This window comes from Myotis lucifugus, unplaced genomic scaffold (assembly GCF_000147115.1).
Source record: "Myotis lucifugus unplaced genomic scaffold, Myoluc2.0 scaffold_66, whole genome shotgun sequence".
Lineage (NCBI taxonomy): Eukaryota > Metazoa > Chordata > Mammalia > Chiroptera > Vespertilionidae > Myotis > Myotis lucifugus.
This window is the reverse complement of record NW_005871114.1, coordinates 89,816-109,666: the sequence shown is the minus strand read 5'-3', so window position 1 is coordinate 109,666 and position 19,851 is coordinate 89,816. Positions and strand designations below refer to the sequence as shown.

The following is a 19,851-nucleotide window of genomic DNA, read 5'->3' as shown; positions in this document are numbered from 1 at the left end:
CTTCAATCCTAAATGATAGCTTTGCTGGGTAGAGTAATCTTGGTTGTAGGTTCTTGCTATTCATCACTTTGAATATTTCTTGCCACTCCCTTCTGGCCTGCATAGTTTCTGTTGAGAAATCAGCTGACAGTCATATGGGCACTCCCTTGTAGGTAACTAACTGTTTTTCTCTTTCTGCTTTTAAGATTTTCTCTTGTCTTTTGCCCTTGGCATTTTAATTATGATGTGTCTTGGTGTGGTCCTCTTTGAATTCCTCTTGTTTGGGGTAGTCTATGCTTCCTGAACTTGTAAGTCTATTTTTTTCACCTGGTAGGGGAAGTTTTCTGTCATTATCTCTTCAAATAGGTTTTCAATATCTTGCTCTCTCTCTTCTTCTGGCACCCCCATAATTTGGATGTTGGTATGCTTGAAGTTGTCCCAGAGGCTCCTTACACTATCTCCATATTTTTGGATTTTTTTTTCTTTTTGCTCTTCTGGTTGGGTGTTTTTTGCTTCCTTGTATTTTTTACTTGATTCTTGGGATCCTCTAGTCTACTGTTGAATCTCTGTATATTATTCTTTATTTCAGCCAGTGTATGCTTAATTTCTGACTGGTTCTTTTCCTCTTTTTTTTTGGCATTCTCACTAAGATTCTTGAAGGTCTCACTAAGTTCCTCGGAGGTTTCTAGAAGATTCTTGAGTAACCTTATAACTGTGGTTTTTAACTCTATATCCAGTAGTTTGCTTTCTTCCATTTCTTTCATTTGTGACATGTTTCTTTGTCTCTGCATTTTGGCTGCTTCCCTGTGTTTGTCTCTATGTATTGGGTAGCTGCTAAGTCTCCTTGAGTTGATAGAGTGGCCTTGTGTAGTAGGTGTCCTACAGGGCCCAGTGGCTCAGCCTCCCCAATCACCTGAGGTGGACATTCTTGGTGCACCCCTTTGCGGGCTGTGTGCACAGTTTTGTTGTAGTTGAACCTTGATTGCTGTTGATGTCACTGGGAGGAATTGACTGTGGGGACCAGCTGCGACTACAGTGGGAGAGCCGCTGTGCAGGAAACACCCTTATGGAGCAGGACTTGCTTCAGTGGGGCTTTGGTGCTCACTGAGTCTGCCCCTTGAGTGTGTTGCTTATGGATGTGAAGAGTTGTAATCTGGTATGGCCTCACACTGCCTACTGTGTATACTGGCTCTTGGGTCTCCAGGGAGGTGCAAAATAAGCCACTGCCTGGGGCCACCCAGCAGGAGCTACAGAGAGATATGCAGATTCCTCCTCTTTGTATCAGGTTTGGAAGTGCCCAGACAAGGCCCAGCTGTGAAGCAAGGCAGGCTGGTGCTGGTGCCAGGTCTTGGGCCTTTTATTGATAGGTTTGGGGCTCCCTGACCTAGCTGCAGCTTGTTTGATAGAGTTTTAGCCTGAGAAAGGACAGACCATTCATATGTGAAAACTGCTGCGCACAGCAGGGTGGGGTTGTAAATTGGGTGGGGCGGGGTCTCAGGGAATCACCAGGGCAGAGCAAACAGAAATGACTGCCAGTCAGCCCTGCACTGGGAGGTCCCAGCAGAGGAACAATGACAGCTGTGAGCACCTCCATCTGGAAGAAAGCTGCCCCCGACTTCCTGCCCTGATGCCAGACAGTACAGTTTCTCCCTGTATGTGTCTGGGTCCCCCAGAGCCTCACCCGGCGCTGGAGCTCAGAGGAAGTGGGAGCTTGTAAATTCAGTTCATGGTGTCGGCCTTTTAAGAAGAGCAGCTGGGTCTCCAGCAACCTGTGTGTCGCTCAGCCCCAATCTGCACTGGTTTTTACAGTCCGTAGTTCTTATCGCCCATAGGGACTTCTTTCCCCAGCTCTGGAACCCTGGGCTGGGGGTCAGGTGTGGGTCTGGGACCCCTCACTCCTCCAGGCGGCCTCCACAGAGGCGATCTCCCTCCCGATTAAAAAAGCGGCACACACGGGTGCCAGGCGAGCTCGTTCTGCGCCTCCCCACCTCCTACCAGCCTCAAGGTGCTTTCTTCTTTACCTCTCTAGTTGTAGGACTTCCACTCAACCAGCTTTCCAGCAGTTCTGGATGGCAGCTGTTCTGTATTTTAGTTGTAATTTTGATGTGGTTGTGGGAGGCAGCAAGTACAGGCGTTTACTTATGTCGTCATCTTGGTTCTCTCTTACCCCAACTTTTATGACAACCACAAGTAAGCTGTGATGTTAGGCAATTGCTGCTGATTGTTTAAGGTAGCTCCAAGTCAGGTCCAATAAAGACCAGCCCTGTGAATGGGGTTTTCCAGGGAATTGTCAGACAGGTCAAATAATAATTTTCTGGGGATGAGGTGTTTGGGGGAGTTCTAAAGCAGCCTGTTCTCTCCAGCAGCTGCTAGGCTACTGGTTTTTGTGGTTACCATGATTATGAGGTTGTTGGTTTTCTAGGCTACAACAGATCTGAAGAGAGAGGGATGGGAATGTAGTAAATTAAATAATCACAAAACTTACTAGTCTTACTAGGATTTAGTTATTTTTACTAAATAAATGTTCCTTGGATTGTTGCAAGCTCTTGGCTAATTTTAGAGTTACAAAAAAGTTGATTTGAACAATTTTTTGCCAGTATTCTCATTGATGTTATGGAGGTAACAATTTCTTGAGATCCTTACTATACCATTATGATGCCCAGGTTATGTTAACATTTTATTTTATTTTCAGGGATTTTTAAATGCTTTAAATTGATAAAAGTTTGTCAAATTATTTGAATTTCAAGAGCATTTTAAAATTTATACTTACCTCTTTAGTCAATTCTGGAGATTATAATTCCTGTGTTTGTCTACTATAACCCTTGAAACTTCCTTCCTGCTCCAAAGGAACTTAGAAGCTTCTGGGAATATTTTTCTCCTTTTGACCATTTTACTTTTCAGTGGAATATTAACTCATTTCTTCTTCATCCTGGTATTTCTCAATGAGTAAATGTACCAAAAAAATAGTATTTCTGGAGTAAAAAAATTCCAACCTATGTGTACATCTGGGATTTCTTGCTGAGCTCAGCAATATCAGAAAAGACATCTCTCTCCTTTTTCATATGGCTGTGAGAGCTCTATGCACTCTCTCTAACCTTTGATGTTTCTCTTAGTCAATGAGGACAGTGGAGAAGAAGATGACTATGGGCTGATGTCCAGTGTGGAGGAAGTCCCTCAGGATGTAGCCTCCTTTACTATGAACAGAGAAAACAGCCTTCATCGAACACTTAGCCGCAGGTTGGTCATCTACTCAGCTGGCACCCATCATCCCTTCTGTATTTCCACTTGATCATTCTCTTTTTCTATGTGGATAGTGGACACCATGAACACTCCCAACTCTTCCTTTGTTTCCTTGTCTGGGGAAGAGGGTTGGGGTTGTGTGATTCTCCAAGGCCACCTGCTCTGAAATGCATGTTGATGCAATCAGAGTGACTGACATCTGCTTTTAAGAAGACCCTCGGGATGCAGCTACATGCTCAGGAAAGCTTTCCCCCTTTCAATCTCTCAGATCTAGGTCTAGTAGCAGGCGTCTGAAGACCCTGAAAAACTCCTTGAGAACTCAGAATGTGAATACCCCGAAAGAGGAGAAAGAACTAGTGAAAGGACAAAAATTAATTGAGAAGGAATTCATACAAACTGGAAAGGTGAATACAACAGTAAAAAGTACCATTAGAGGTGATATGAGGCTTGGGATCCCAACATTTTAAAGTTTGATGACTTGAACACACATCTACAAAAGGGCTATCTCTTATGCTTGCTTTGCACATCTTTAAATTCATCACTGAAATGTTGGCAGATACTCAGAGCTTTCCATCAAATCATATTTTCATGAAGAATGGCATGGTTCCTGTGAATATCTTCATAGCACATTTCATGAGTGTTTGATTCCATTCTGATATGTGGAGCAAATAACAAAACTGCTTTGAGATGCAATTCCGGGAGCCAGAGAACACTAATCCATCAACCTCAGTAAACAATTCAAATTAATAAAAGTTAAAATTAAGGTCTTCAATTTAAGGTCTTAACTTAAATCCAAATTCCTAAAACAAATTCCAGGCTCTGCAGTATAACTCCATTTGTCTCACTCCATTTTTCTATCTTCCCCTCTTAATTGCATGATTATTTACTTTGCATTGTATTTAAGCATTGATTATTAGCCTGGCCCAATGCACAAATGATAAGCACAGACACCAAATTCTGCTACCCGCCATCCATTTTTCCAGGGACTTTCACTCCCCCTGTGATTGGTATTCTAGGTAATTCTCCACCAAAAGCCATTAGGAATTCTACTAACATTGACATGGGGGCTTTGCAGGTCAAGTTCTCCATCTACCTGAAATACCTACAAGCTGTAGGATGGTGTTCAATTTTCTTCATCGTCTTGGCCTATGTAACCAGTTTTGTGGCTTTGATTGGATCCAATCTCTGGCTCAGTGTTTGGACCAGTGACTCTAAAACCTTCAATGCCTCGAACTACCCACCCTCTCAGAGGGATATGAGAATTGGCGTCTATGGAGCCCTGGGATTAACACAAGGTACGTCTGATGGCTATGATAGCCATTTCTTACATAATTTCTCTGATCAATGTACTTTGCCTGGACTCAGGGAAAAAATCGCCCTTATGTCCGAGGCACAAGACTTCAGGGATCCATGTGCACAGCACTGACTAAACTGGTTCCATTTCTAGGTATATTTGTGCTCGTAGCAAATATCTTGAGTGTCTATGGTTTCACGCATGCATCAAACATCCTGCACAAGCAACTGCTGAACAATATCCTTCGAGCACCCATGAGTTTTTTTGACACAACACCCATAGGCCGGATTGTGAACAGGTTTGCTGGAGTAAGTATGTCAAGGGCTGTAAGGTTATGCATGTGTATGCTGAGAATCTTTCTATTCTGACCGGGAAAGACTGCTCATGTCCCCTGGGCAACACTGTGCAGTTCTAGTTCTTTTGTCCATCAGCATGCAAATTATTTATTTGAGTACCTTGTGTGAGGTCTCAAAGATCCTATGAATACAGGACCGGATAAGTAGCTCACCATCTAGTGAGTAAGACATCCAAGGAAGTAAAGGATTGTAATAAAATGTGATAAAACCCAAATAACAACAATGTGTACAATGGTGTTCTGGGAGTATAAAAGAGTGACAGGGAAAAGAGGTACTAGCTCAGTTTGGGTGACTGAGGGTGGCAAATGTGAGAAAAGGTGAGACTTGAGTTTAGTTATAGAAGTTAGCTAGGGAGATGGTGGGGACAGGGGATAGCTGGGTGGCAGTAGAAGCAGGATGAGAAGAATTAGTCCTTTATTACTGGACATATTATTACTTGCATTCTGATGTGACTTTGGGAAGGGAAATGAGACTCAAGAGTCATCCATTCTGTAGGATTCTCTTAGAAAACTGTTATCTCTTATCCAGTTTGGCACACTTCAGAGATAATATAGACTCGATAATTTGATACTCACATATTACTAATCCTAGAATCAGCATAATCTAAGAAACATAGGCAAGGGAAACCCAAAAATAGAATCCATTCCTGTGCATATTAAATCATCCATCCATCCACCCACCCACTCATGTGCTCATTTATATCCAACATGACATAAAGGCGATGTGGTAGTAAGACCCACTCGTTATCTCTAGTTAGAACACTAACCAGGCAGGGGTCGTATTCAATCTCCATCTCCTTATCCCTTTGAAGCTCTATGCTTGACAGAGGAAACAACTTTCCATTCCTCACTGGGGCGGCGGGGGGCGAGGGGTGAGGGCGGGGGGAGGGGGGGGAGGGCGGGGGGAGGCGGCAGTGAGAGGTGACAGGGCTTCTTCACTGGAGCCTCCAAACAAATGTTTATCGAATGGTTGTTATATGCCAGGCTCTGTTCTAGGTACTCAACAGAATTAGGCCCTGTGTAAAGTTGGAATAATTGAATTGATTTGGTTCTAGGGGGGCTTACCTTGTAAGGCTCTATTAACTTAGGGTGGTTACGAATGGTTTCATAAATTTGACAAATGGGAATTTCACTGAAAAGAGTGAAAACCTTTGACAAATCTATTAAAGGATGACTACCATATCTGTTTGGAATGATTTAGGAAGATAAAGAAATTACAGAAATAAGATTTGTTGTTAGCGTGAGCAGAACAGTCTATTGCAAATGAATATCATGAAATGATTACATGAAGGAATCGCTGAGATCTCCGAATTGAGCAAGTTTCCCGCTGGAATCAGGGAAATCGAAAATGCCACAGGAGCTCATTAATACACCATCTCGCCTAATTATGTTCCCAGGATATTTCCACCGTGGATGACACACTCCCCGTGTCCTTGCGCAGCTGGATTCTGTGCTTCCTGGGGATCGTGAGCACCCTGTTCATGATCTGCTTGGCCACCCCAGCCTTCATCATCGTCGTCATTCCTCTCGGCATAATTTATGTGTCTGTTCAGGTAGGTTTGGAAATGGCTGGGTCTCCTTTCCTCTCGACATATAAAAGCCCCGGCTCCTTCCTGAGAACCTTCTCCTTTGTTTATTGCTAGTCACTCACTCCTCTCCAGCATCTTTGTCACTTACTCCTATATTGCTATCCCCAGGAGCCCACAGGCCACTATCGGAAGCTGAAGTATCAGCACCAATTAGTGTGTGGGTCACAGCAGAGCTCACCTTAACTGCAGTCCCACTAGAAGCTTAACTGGGGCATATTTATGTTTAGGTCCAAGACCACTGTGAGGTTGGCTCTGTTCCTCACCAACCTCAGATCTTTCCACCATCCTCTTCCTCTGGGCTTCTCTCATCATTCCGCTAGCCAGAGGGGAGGCTGGAGGCTTCTGTCCTATTCAGATGTAGGCTGTGGCCATCAGGGTGAAGAACATTGCTAAGAATCCTGAAACACCAATCATAAAAATATATGCACCCCTATGTTCATAGCAGCACAATAGCCAAGTGTCCATTCATAGGTGAGTGTATAAAAAAGAAGTGGTACATTTTTACCATGGAATACTATGCAGCTGTAAAAAAGAAGGATCCCTTACCCCTTAAGACAGCATGTAGGGCCCTAGCTGGTTTGGCTCAGTGGACAGAGCATCAGCCTGTGGACTGAAGGGTCCCAGGTTTGATTCCAGTCAAGGGCACATGTGCAGGTTGTGGGCTCGATCATCCCCTGTAAGGGGTGTGCAGGAGGCAGCCAATCAATGATTCTCTCTCATCATTGATGTTTCTATCTCTCTCTCCCTTTCCCTTTCTCTCTGAAATCAATAAAAATATATTTAAAAAATAAAAAAGACAGCATGTAGGGACCTGGAGAGCATTATGCTAAGCAAAATAAGCCAGTCACAGAAAGACAAACATCACATGATCTCACTCATATGTGGAATCTAATGGACAAAATAAATTGATGAACACAATAGATCCAGAGACATTAAAACATGCAACAGACTGACAAATTTCAGAGGGAAGTACATGGGTGAGAAGATATTAACCAAAGAACTTATATGTATATACTAGAGGCCTGGTGATGAAATTCGTGCACTGGGGCGGGGGGATCCCCTCAGCCCAGCCTTCACCCTCTCCAATCTGGGACCCCTCGGGGGATGTCTGACTCCCTCTCACAATCCGGGACTGCTGGCTCCTAACTGCTCACCTGCCTGCCTGCCTGATCTCCCCTAACCCCTCTGCCTGCTTGCCTGATCGCCCCTAACTGCTCCCCTACTGGCCTGATCGCCCCTAATTGCCTCTGCCTCACCCCGCACCCGGGACCCAGGATTCCCTCCATCTGGCCAGCTTCAGGCACCCAGGACCAGGGCCTGGCTGGTCCCCATTCCTCTCTCCCCAGTGTTGAGTGTCTGAGCCGTTAAGGCATGACAGTGTGAGGATGTGATGACCATTTGCATATTAGCTCTTTATTATATAGGATGCATAACTCAGGGACAAACAATAGTGTAGTGAAGGCCTGGGGAGGGGGTGGGTGCGGGGTGGAGGGAGTCAGTGGGGGGAAAATGAGGGACCTCTGTAATACTTTCAACAATAAAGATACATTTTTAAAAAGGGTGAAGAATATTGGGTCATGGTCACAAGGGAAGCGGTGCGGCATATGTGACATGATTGTGTGACTAACTCACTCATTACTTTTGGGGTCCAGATATTTTATGTGGCCACTTCCCGCCAGCTGAGACGTTTGGACTCTGTCACCAGGTCCCCACTCTACTCTTTCTTCAGTGAGACTGTGTCGGGTTTGCCTGTCATCCGTGCGTTTCAGCACCAGCACCGATTTCTAAAACACAGTGAGGAGTTGATTGACACTAACCAGAAATGTGTCTATTCCTGGATTATCTCCAACAGGTGAGGCTTCCCTGGGTATTTACCCAAATGTGTGCTTTGGGGTTCTGCACGTTAGACATTAGCTGCAGGGGAACAGACATGGCCAATGATATGAAAGTCACTCTAGCCAACCACGCCTGTTATGTAAGTAGAGAGAAGAAAGCATGAGCTTTGGAGTCAGAGGGTCCCTGTGCCTGCTCTGCCATTTACCAAGCTAGGTGAATTGCCTCCACCTCTCTCAGGGAAGCCTCATTTTTTTTTTCTCCACAATGGCTCGAACACAGCCTATATCACAGGCGTTGGTGCAAGTCAAATGACCTCTGTGAGCACTGGGTGACCCAGGTGCTACCCAAGTGTTGGGTGACTTGGGTGTTCTCTGTTTGCTTCCCTGGGAGTGAATGTGAGATTCTCCACAGGCAGGGCAACTCTTTGTAGGGTGGTGAAAAAAGAAGAAGCTGGAGAGAGGAGAGCTGGGAATTTTCAGGGAAAGCCAATGAAAAGTTCACATCCTGTGGGGTGAATTCCCGAGAAAGGTGAGCATTCTTCACTTCTCCGGCATCACTGGACCCTGGCAAAAAGTGGTAGGTCCTTGAAGCAAGAAGGTTTTGTAGAGGAAGTGAAAATTCTCGAGTACCTTCCACATTGTCTTGAGATATGAAGGGCAGGCTCATGATCTCAGTATTAGCTGGAACATGGAGAGGTCAGGAATTTGATTGTAAAGATATTTGATTTCTTAGGTACGTTTCAAGAAGGAAACAGGCATATAGATCAATCCTATTGGATGCTCATTGTAAATATGCATCATATTTATTTGTACAATGCTAGATTTACTGGTTCAAATTTCTTTAAATATGTTTTATTTGGAAAAGTCAATTTTTTAGAAAATATATTTTTATTGATTTCAGAGAGGAAGGGAGGGGGAGAGAGAGAGCGAGAGCGAGAGAGAGAGAGAGAGAGAGAGAAACATTAATGATAAGAGAGGATTGTTGATCAGCTGCCTCCTGCATGCCCCCACTGGGGATCAGGCCCGCAACCCAGGCATGCACCCTGACCGGGAATCAAAATGTGACCTCCTGGTTCACAGGTCAATGCTCAACTACTGAGCCATGCCAGCTGGGCAGAAAAGTCAATTTTTATAAATTATGTCTATCTCTGTCCTATTCGGTTCTCTGCAGTTGATCACTCTATGATTGAGTCGCACCTAACCTCTCCCCACCCCAACCCCATCTTCTTCTCTACCTTTTCAAATCATGAAATCAGACAGGATACACTGAGCCCTGATGTGATGCTATGTGTGGATTATCTCTGGCATTATTTTCCTTGGCATTAATTTCCTAATCAGAAGAAATCACTTGAAACATTTGTTAAAAATGTAGGTTCCCGACCCCCATTCTATGCCCTTTGAGTCAGAATCTCTTGGGGAAGAGTCCAAACATTTTTTTTTTTTGCATGGTTTTGTATATTTTTAACAATTGCCCCAGATGATTCTTAGGATTTGGCAAGTTTGGGAGACATTGAACCATAGGATTCCCTTAGTTTAGGAAACTCCCCTAGTATCTTTAAAATGCTATTTATTTTCTAAAATCCAACTTGAAAGACTTTAGGAACACCTGGTATAGTCAAGTCAAAGCACCTGCTAAGAACACCATTCTACCAACTTGAGCCCCCTGAGAATGTTCTAGAAACATCTATGCTGCTAGGTAAGGTAAGAAAGTGGATACCTCTCGGTAACACCTCTCTCTGGTTCTGTTGTCCCACAGGTGGCTTGCAGTTCGTCTGGAGCTGGTTGGGAACCTGATTGTCTTCTTTTCATCCTTGATGATAGTTATTTTCAAAATTAACCTAAGCGGGGAAGTTGTGGGCTTTGTTCTGTCCAATGCACTCAATGTGAGTCTGAAGGTTGGGAGTTTGGTTAAATTAGTGCACTTATTCTTAAGTTGTGTCTAGAGTATGCCATGAGGTCCATGCTCTGATTCTTTTCTAGATCCAGAGGTACTAGGGGAGACTGAGGTTCAAACCCTGGCTCCGTCTCTTACTAACTGTGTCACCCATGGACATGCTCTTCACGCTTTCTAAATAGGTTTCAGTGTCATCTGGACATAAATGTTGTTGCCCTTGGGAGTTAAGAAAGCAATTTCATATGATTCAACCGAATAGTTCCTTGTCTCTTTGCCTCTTTGCTTGATTGTAGTCAAAAGAGAGAGAGAAACTTAGTTTCTTTTCCATAATATAGCAGTAACCAGAAAGTCTTTTGAACAAATAACTTCTATGATTGTTTTTCTTAGATCACAGAATAATTGAAGGTAATTCCAATAAAGAACAGAGAGCCCAATAAAACGATCTATTGCATCCCCAGTGTGGCTAGGGGATAAATGTTAAGATATTATTTCCTAGCACCCAAGACAGTGGTTGGCACTACAGTAAATATTCAATAAGTGATACTCATTTAATGAGTCATTGGGCCATCTTTCATGGTAGCTCTTTGAACTAACATACCAGAGGTTTTCATAGCTACCAGCACACTCTACATCAGTGGTTCCCAAACTTATTTGGCCTACCACCCCCTTTCCAGAAAAAATATTACTCAGCCCCTGGAAATTATTTTTTTTTAAATAGCAGTTACTCATTGCCCCCAAATGCACCTGTGGCCATCACCGCCCCCCTGGATCGCTGCAGCACCCACCCGGGGGGCGGTAGCGCCCACTTTGGGAATCACTGCTCTACATGGTTCTGTCTTCAGTAGAAGTTAATGAGGCCCAAGGTGGTCACAGCAGGCACCCAAAAGGACCCTGTTGTTCACCAGAATGCCACTCGGTTTGTGCCACTGCTTCTTCCTCCACCCATTTCTAGGCTTAATAACCCAGGAGAGATGGGGCAAGGACTTAGAGAATTTTTGTACTGAACCCAAGCATAAGCATTCAATATCAAAAGTTTCATGTGGTTCAGCCTACACAAAGCGGTTACTCTCAGTCCCCATGACCCCGTGCTCTCCTCTCTAACCACCATTCACTCAATAGAAACACCCTGGTTTGAGTCTTTGCCTGAATGAAGTCTGCATATGAGTAATCTACAGATTCCCCAGCCTCTAGACTGGCCTGGATCATGACAACCCTCTTACTGGTGGTTAGATACATCTTTGTAATGGCAGGAAGGCACCTGGAGTTTACTCTGGTAAAGGAGGATGAGGATCCATGTGGATGTCCCACCTTGAGGGATGGGTTCTCAATGGAGCTGTTGTTAATTGAGAGCAGAGAGAAGCAGCAGCTTTTTGGAAGGCCTTTTCCTTGTGTCTTTTCTTTCTTTTTTTTTTAACATGTTTTTATTGATTTCAGAGAGGAAGAGAGAGGGAGAGAGAGATAGAAACATCAATGATGAGAGAATTATCGATTGGCTGCCTCCTGCACACCCACACACTGGGGTTTGAGCCTGCAACCTGAAACATGTGTCCTGGACTGGTAATCGAACTGTGACCTCCTGATTCATAAGTCGACTCTCAACCACTGAGCCACGCTGATCGGGCCCCTGGTTTCTTTTCTTATGCTTCCCCATTTACAGAAGGCCCACCACCACCCTTCCCACAAAGAACAGTAGGCTTACAGACAAGAGGGCCAAGTGTTGCCCTAACCAGTTTGGCACAGTGGATAGAGCAACCGGCCTGCGGACTGAAAGGGTCCCAGGTTCGATTCCAGTCAAGGGGCATGTACCTTGGTTGCGGGCACATCCCCAGTGGGGGGTGTGCAGGAGGCAGCTGATCGATGTTTCTCTCTCATCGATGTTTCTAACTCTCTATCCCTCTCCCTTCCTCTCTGTAAAAAATCAATAAAATATATATTTTTTAAAAAGAGGGCCAAGGGTTGGTCCCACTCCACCAAAGCCAGCTTCTCTAGCCCCAGTTGTAGCCCAAAGTCAGCCCAGACACCCTTTCATGTGAGCTCCACACAGCTGTCCTCCAGCCATTTGATACACTGGTCTCCATTCCTCCCCAAAGAGGTGAACATTGGTACGTACACGCCCCTTGCTCTCTCGTAGAGCTCGGCATAATGCTGGGTGCAAAGTAGGCACTGGATTGACCTTGTGGTTTGACGAGTTACGTTGGTTTCTGAGCCTGAAGTGATCTTTGGTCTTCTGGTTTTTCTGTAGATCACACAAACCTTAAACTGGCTAGTGAGGATGACGTCAGAAGTCGAGACCAACATTGTGGCTGTTGAGCGAATAAATGAGTACATAAATGTGGAAAATGAGGTAAGAGGGCATTAGAGGAACCCAAGGACAAGGCAAAGAAAAAGGTGTGGGTCCCTTGAGAGAGCATCTTCTCCTGGCCTAGAAGATGTGGTGGCTATAAAGGTCCTCCTAAAAGTTTCCCCTGTTCTAACTCAAATAGCCCAATTTCCTGAAACTTAGAATAGGAAATGGTTTGGGGGAAGTCAGGTCTTGGAAGGCACCACGTTGAATGGTGGCTTCACTCTGGAGGTCCACCGAGCAAACCTGTGGGACAGGGTTTCTTTGATTGAATACGGTAGGAACCTCTGGAAGTCCCAGTCCAGTTCAGTCTATTGAATGCAGATGCCCCCGGTGGCTGGGACACGGCTACCTTTCTGCTGCTCTGCGACTTGAGTCCCACGGGTGCTGTTCAGCGAGCTGGCTCCATGTAAGGCGCTTCTCCTCCTGTCTCCCTGCCAGGCACCCTGGGTGACTGAGAAGAGGCCTCCAGCAGGTTGGCCCAGCAAAGGGGAGATTCAGTTTAACAACTACCAAGTACGGTACCGGCCTGAGCTGGACCTGGTACTGAAAGGGATCACTTGTGACATCAGGAGCCAGGAGAAGGTAGGTGGAGCTGAAGAAAGGCCTAGATGTGAGTCCTTGTGATGAGAGGACTGTTGGACACAGAGGTGGTGACCACTCGGACTCTGGGCGGTCATGGTTTGGTGGAGTGACAGGATGGGGGCACTTTCTCCTGGGGAAATGTAAGGACACAGTGCCACCACCAGGGGGCAGGATATCCACATGGGATCCATTAGACTTACTGGGCTGTAAGGGCTCTCTGCTCAGTCCTGCCCTGCCCCCTTGCCCGCGCTGCTTCTCCGGTAGCTGAGGAGGGCTCATTTCCTGAAAGGGCTGGGGCGGGCAGAGGAGGTCAGGAAACACGTGGCTTGGGGAAGAACTGGTAAGAACGACAGTGTGGAGGTTCTCCCTGTAGAGAGAACAGCCTCGTTCTCCTTCCGGTTGGCAAAGTCCTGCACCCTCGTTGGGTGTCCTTGTTCTCTGAGGACTTGGGGTCTGATGTAGGGCCAGAAAATATCTGGGGACGAATGCTGAGGTCCAGGTCAGGGTCTGGTTCTCAGCTGGTGGCAGGCCCAGTCCTTCCAATAGTAATTGTAGTACAGCTGCTGATGTGTCCATTTCCAACAATCACTGTAGTTCTCAGCAAGCACGTTTAGGAGGTGGGATGGAACAGCCCTCTTCTCCTCCTCTCTCCACCCGCCCCAGGCTAAATGTTTATCCACCATGAATTATATGGTGAACTAACTGCAAAGGATCTCTTTACAGATTGGTGTGGTGGGCAGGACAGGAGCCGGGAAGTCGTCCCTGACAAACAGCCTCTTCAGAATCCTAGAGGCTTCCGGTGGCCAGATCATCATTGATGGGGTAGATATCGCTTCCATTGGGCTCCACGACCTCCGAGAGAAACTGACCATCATCCCCCAGGTGAGTTCTAGAACTTACTCTGCCCCACTTGGGAGTGGGGGGGGGGGAGGCTGGGGGAACAGGTACAGGAAACGTGTGCTTCAGAGAGGGAGGGAGGGAAGAGAGAGAGACACATCAACAATGAGAGAGAATCATTGATTGGCTACCTCCTGCATGCCCCCTACTGGAGATCCAGCCCACAACCTGGGCATGTGCCCTGATCTGGAATTGAACCGTGACCTTCTGGTTCATAGGACGACAGTCAACCACTGAGCCACACGACCTGGGCTGTGCATCTTCTTCTTGATGTAGATTCAATTAGCAGTGCCATTTCTGCGGTCTACCCGGGGCATCTGAGCTAGTTCCCTAAGACACACTGTTTCCAGAACTTACAAAAATAAGTTCTGCGAGTTTTTGCTAATATGCTTGTGTGGCTGCCAGTATCCAGTCAGTAGGTGGCAGCAACACAACAGGAGTCAAAGAAAGCAGATGATTATTTAGCTTTTCTATAGCCCATCACGGTTCGCAAGACCCTTTGCAATCAGCATTAGCAGTTTTGCCACTGAAGCTTGAAACCATTAAGCTTTATATTCCCCATTTGATATGGTTAGCAGATAGGGGAGGGAGTTTGCTGCAGATTTCTGTCAGCAAGCCCACACTCGGTGCATCAGCAAGAAACGCTTCCCCTGGGCTTCCTCTCTGGACCCCACCAAAAAGGACTGCCCTGGGGCCTCTCGTGGTGTGTGGGTCCTCATTAGAGCTGGTCCTCTGCTCACTCAGCCAGGCTTCGGGGTGGGTTTGGTGTGTCTGCTGTTTGCTCAGTTTCATGCACTCTCTCCTCCAGCCTCTCCAAAGGCCTCATAAATTCTTCCCCCGGGACTGCGCCGCCCTCGATCCCTCCCCCTCCACACCATGAGTCTTTTATTTGGGGGTGTGGGAGGTTCTTTTTACTTTTTAAAGAGGTGCTGAGGCAATTTTGGAAATTCATAAATGCATCTCAGAATGAAAAGCAAAACAACAAAAAACAAACGAAGGATTCCTCCTACTCCTGTGCTCAGCTCCCCGCTGGCAGCCACTCTAAACCTTCAGTGGGAAACTACAAAAGCCTGGCCGCGAACCAGCTTTCCCTGCCAGGCCCGTCCTAGCCTGTCCGCTTTCTCCTGGCCACAAGGACGGCTAGTCCCTTCCTGTCATTTGCCCCAGCAGCCCCCTCATCCCTTGACTTGCAGGATCCCATCCTGTTCTCTGGAAGCCTGAGGTTGAATCTAGACCCTTTCAACAACTACTCAGATGAGGAGGTTTGGAAGGCCCTGGAGCTGGTTCACCTCAAATCCTTTGTGGCCAACCTGCCACTTGGCTTGGCCCACGAGCTGGCAGAGGCTGGTGACAACCTAAGGTAATGCTTCCTAACCCACTTCCCACAGGCACTGAGAGGAGCCAGGGGAAGGACTCCGTTGTTCCTTGAGCCAGAGGTGCCTGGATCCTGGATGGGCACCTCCAGGTCTAGTTCCAAATGCGTAGAGAGAACCGGTTGTGAAAATGACGTGAGAATAGGTGTGAAACTCGTGAAAACCTTGGTTGGAATGTGTGCCCTCACGAGGCATTTCACAAAGTGAGCCTACAGGTCCCCGTGGGGGAGGGTCTGCTCTCAGCTGCTCGCTGCAATCAGGATGGAAACGGTCCCGACGCCTGGTCCAACCCAGGAAGCCTGATTTCATGGTACGAGGTGTAGACTGGTCGTGGGAGTTCCAAAGGCTCCCGGGGGTTGCTGTGGGCCTCCCAGTTTGAGCAGCACTGGTCGAAAGGCATGCGGATGACGGGGACTGGTATCCGCAGAGTTTGGGGGGCACCTGAAACACCTCAAACCAGCAGAGAGACTCCCAGCTTCCCTGTTCTCCCCACCTCTCCAGAGATTGTCTGTATATGTTGACACTTCATACTTCTGGCCTTCGCTATGTCTTTAAGAAGCTGTCCTGGCATTTTCCCTGTGAAAGTTGGGTCTCCCCTCCACACACACACTGAAGGCCAGCCCTCAGCCACAGCCCGCTGCTCAGAGGTACTCCTTGCTGCAGTCCCAGGTGCCTTCAGAATGCTGGATGGGCATGGACCATTAGCAGGTGTAGCTCATAAGAGAAGGGACGCTCAGTAACTCAATTAGTGCATCAGCAACTCTGGCTTCACCTGTGAACTTGTTAGAAAAGCAGGCTGTTGACCTGAGTCTGCATTTTAGTAAGATCCCCAGCCGATTTTTTGTGTATATTACAGTTTGAGAAACAATGACTAGAGCATTGATTTTTAAAACGTTTTATTGAATTTTAGAGAGAGAAGATGGGAGAGGGAGAGAGAGAGAGAGAAACATCGATGTGAGAAGCATCAATCGGCTGCCTCCTGCACGCCCCCTACTGGGGATAGAGCCGGCAACCTGGGCACGTGCCCTGACTGGCAATTCAACCAGTAACCTTTTGGTGCAAGGGATGATGCCCAAGCAATCGAGCCACACTGGCCAGGGCAAGGGCATTAATTCTTTTTGTTGTTAATCCTCACCTAAGGATATTTTTCCATTGATTTTTTTTTTTTTTTGAGAAAGAGAGAGAGAGAGAGAAAGGGAGGAGGAGAGACAGAGAGAACATTGATGTGAGAGAGACACATTGATTGGTTGCCTCCCTCCTGTGCCCAGACCCGGGCTGGGGATCCAGCCTGCAACTGAGGCACAAGCCCTTGGCCAGAATCAAACCCAGGACCTTTCAGTCCACAGGCTGATGGTCTATCCACGGAGCCAAACTGGCTAGGCCAGGGCAAGAGCATTGATTCTTAACCATGATGCAGACTAGAATCACTTAGTAATCTTTAAAAAAATAAAAAGTCCTAACTGGTTTGGTTCAGTGGATAGAGTGTCAGCCCTTGGACTTAAGAGTCCTGGGTTCGATTCCGATCTAGGGCATGGACCTTGGTTGCAGACTAGATCCCCAGTAGGGAGCGTGCAGATGGCAGCTGATCGATGTTTCTCTCTCATCGATGTTTCTAACTCTCTATCCCTCTCCCTTCCTCTTTGTAAAAATCAATAAAAAAATATATTTAAAAAAAAATCTCAATGCCTAGACTGCAGCCCAGACCAGCTGACTCAGGGGCCCAGGTGACACTTGTAAGCTTTGATGTAGAAGGCATCATGTTTGCTTGTCCTCAGCAACAGAGTGAGGCACTAGCAGGACTTAAGTGGGCCTTTAGGCCTGTGAAATAGGCCATTCAAACATTCAGTCAACAAATATACATTGAGCAGCTAGTACATGCAGGCACTGCAGACACAGAGGAAGATGACACAGACACACCCCTGGCCTCCTAGTGCTTACAGCTTCATGGAGAAGACAGGCCTCTCCGCGTAAAGACCAGGCAGTGAATGCTGCAGACACTGCAGACACGTGGGGCCATGTGGGACCCTCTGACAGGGTGGGGAGGGGAGAGCTTGATACTTTCGGTTTTTAAGAACCATCCTTCTCTGTCCACGCTGGGAGACACTTAAATAACATTACCAGTGCCTAGATTTCAGACCTGGTTTGGAGGTGTTGAAACTTAAATTCCTTTGATGAGTGATCAGAGATCGGAGATCCATCAGCTTGGAGAGAGAGACGCTGCGGAGCCAGAGTGGTGCCTGGGCCTGTGACGTGAAGCCCAGCTGTACCAGGCGGGGGTTTGGTACAAGTTAAGGAAATTGCAGTTGCCTCTGTTTTTACAGAAAAAAACTGGAAGTTCATCTTGGGTGACTTCTCATCTCCTGCAGGAAATTTTCTCAGAGAATTACAGAGCTTTTAGTCTAGCCACCCTCCGCTTAATATGCTCCCTAATGGCCACAGCAGGAAAGAGCAATTAGCGAACTACTGAATATTTCCTCCACATCATTTCCCAAAGCTTCTTTATGCGACTAAGAGGTCCAGTCTTCATTACCGGCTCTTCGCAAATTAAAGCGATTTGCATTTTACAAGCATATTCGAGTTCCACATACATTGCATCTCACACCAAGACATCATGTTCATTAGAGAGCTACGTCTCTAATCAAGGCAGAAGGCCTTGAACAAATAATTAGCTTTGAGACTAGAATTACACATTAAAATAACGAATGGATTTGCTAAGGCCACTGAGAAATGCCACTGGGGCATTCTGGCGAGATGTCACCTTATCTACTAGTAAATGGCGTCAGGTCAAACACTGCTGAAGTGAACTTGGGGCATCCATCTCTTTTTTTGGAATTGTTGTTGGTGTACTGGGACATCCCTGTAGCCAAATGCAAAGCACTATTCCTGGGCTAGTATTTCCCAAACTTGTCAAACATGAAATCACCTGGGGTGCTTATTAAAAATACACATTCCCTGGCTCCTCCCCATTCTGATTGAGAGGTGTGGGGCCCACAAAAGTGACATTTTAATTAAGTACGTGTGGTGGGCCTTCTAATTGAGTGGGGAAGTTTGGCTGAGGCATTCGGGGGGGATTTAGGAGTATGGCTTTGCAAAGTCTGATCGGCCCCCACATCCCTTCCCAGGTTAGTCCTTGGTCCTGGGGCTAATGCTTGATTTCTACCATTGGCTGCAGCATTGGGCAGAAGCAGCTACTGTGCCTGGCCCGGGCTCTGCTTCGGAAATCCAAGATTCTGATCATGGATGAGGCCACCGCTGCAGTAGATCTAGAGACAGATCAGCTCATCCAGATAACCATCCGAAAGGAGTTCTCCCACTGCACGGCGATCACCATCGCCCACAGGCTGCACACCATCATGGACAGCGACAAGTGAGTGTGTGTGGGGGGTGGGGAAGGGGAGGGCAGAGTTTGATAGACCCGGCTTAACCCTTTGTCAACAGTAATAGCATCAGCCCAGCTGGTGTGGCTCAGTGGTTGAGCATACTTTGAAACAGGAGCCGGCAGAACCAGGGATCTGCTGAGGCAGGGGGAGTCCCAATAGCCTTGAGACAGAGCCACCAAAGGGATGTGAGAAAGTGCCAGCAACAGGCAAAGGCAGAGAGACCTCGTGGCGAGAAGAAGAAGGAGAACCAAGATGGCGGCGTAGGGAGTGGACCTGTGCGTGCTGCTCTCTCACAACATCATTGAAACTATCAACTATGAGGTAAACAACCACCACTCAGAACCATGGGGAAGTTGGCCCAGTGGGAGATCTACAACTGGAAGAAAAGAAAGAAGCGCAGTGAGACTGAGTGGGAGCTACGGAGGCACCAAAACCAGAGGTACGCAGTCACACGCCAGACGGGCTGCAAATGGATTCGCGGTTTTTTTTCAATCGGAAGCGGTTACGAACACTCGAATCCTCTGGGCTTGCTCGGGCCGGGTCTCTGAGGCCCCAGATCCCACAGGGAGAGGCGGCCACGGCCTTGCAGTGGTTGGAGAGCGAGGGAAGCTCTGACGCGCGGCTGCTCGCCGGCACTGAGGGACAAGAAGTCCTGGTGTCCGGGGGAGGCGAGGGGCGCGGAGACGCCGCCATCACTATTTCCTCCGTGCTGGCGACTCCCTTAGACCCCGCCCTATCCTCCGGGCTGTGCCAGAGGCACAAGAAGGAATGACTGTGCTTTTACAAACTCTCAAATCCGCTGAGCTGGTTCGGGCGGGTCTCTGAGGCCCCAGGCCCCAAGGCGAGAGACAGCACGGCCTTCCAGTGGTCAGAAAGCGAGGGAGGCTCTGGCGCTTGGCTACTCGCAGGCACTGGGGGACGCAAAGTCCTGGTGTCCTGGATAGGCAAGGGGCCGCTGAGTCTCTGTCCCCCGGCGACTCCCTGTGACCCCGCCCTACGCAATTTACATTCCCATCTGGGCTGTGCCAGACTCACAAGTAGAAACGCCTTTGCTTTGTGCAAACTTTCAAATCCACTGAGCTGGTTCGG

The 19,851-nt window shown here is 47.2% G+C and overlaps 1 protein-coding gene across 1 annotated transcript in view; it reads left to right on the top strand.

Moving 5' to 3' along the window:
* ABCC2 (ATP binding cassette subfamily C member 2) overlaps positions 1-19,851 on the top strand; it is a 67,525-nt gene that overhangs the window by 43,647 nt on the left and 4,027 nt on the right. The window contains exons 20-31 of the mRNA XM_023754826.1: positions 3,093-3,216; positions 3,488-3,623; positions 4,295-4,514; positions 4,667-4,821; positions 6,266-6,421; positions 8,110-8,309; positions 10,049-10,175; positions 12,429-12,530; positions 12,969-13,112; positions 13,836-13,994; positions 15,203-15,369; positions 18,555-18,749. Of these exons, the coding sequence (XP_023610594.1) occupies positions 3,093-3,216; positions 3,488-3,623; positions 4,295-4,514; positions 4,667-4,821; positions 6,266-6,421; positions 8,110-8,309; positions 10,049-10,175; positions 12,429-12,530; positions 12,969-13,112; positions 13,836-13,994; positions 15,203-15,369; positions 18,555-18,749 (1,885 nt within the window). The remainder of the gene's footprint in view (positions 1-3,092; positions 3,217-3,487; positions 3,624-4,294; positions 4,515-4,666; positions 4,822-6,265; positions 6,422-8,109; positions 8,310-10,048; positions 10,176-12,428; positions 12,531-12,968; positions 13,113-13,835; positions 13,995-15,202; positions 15,370-18,554; positions 18,750-19,851) is intronic.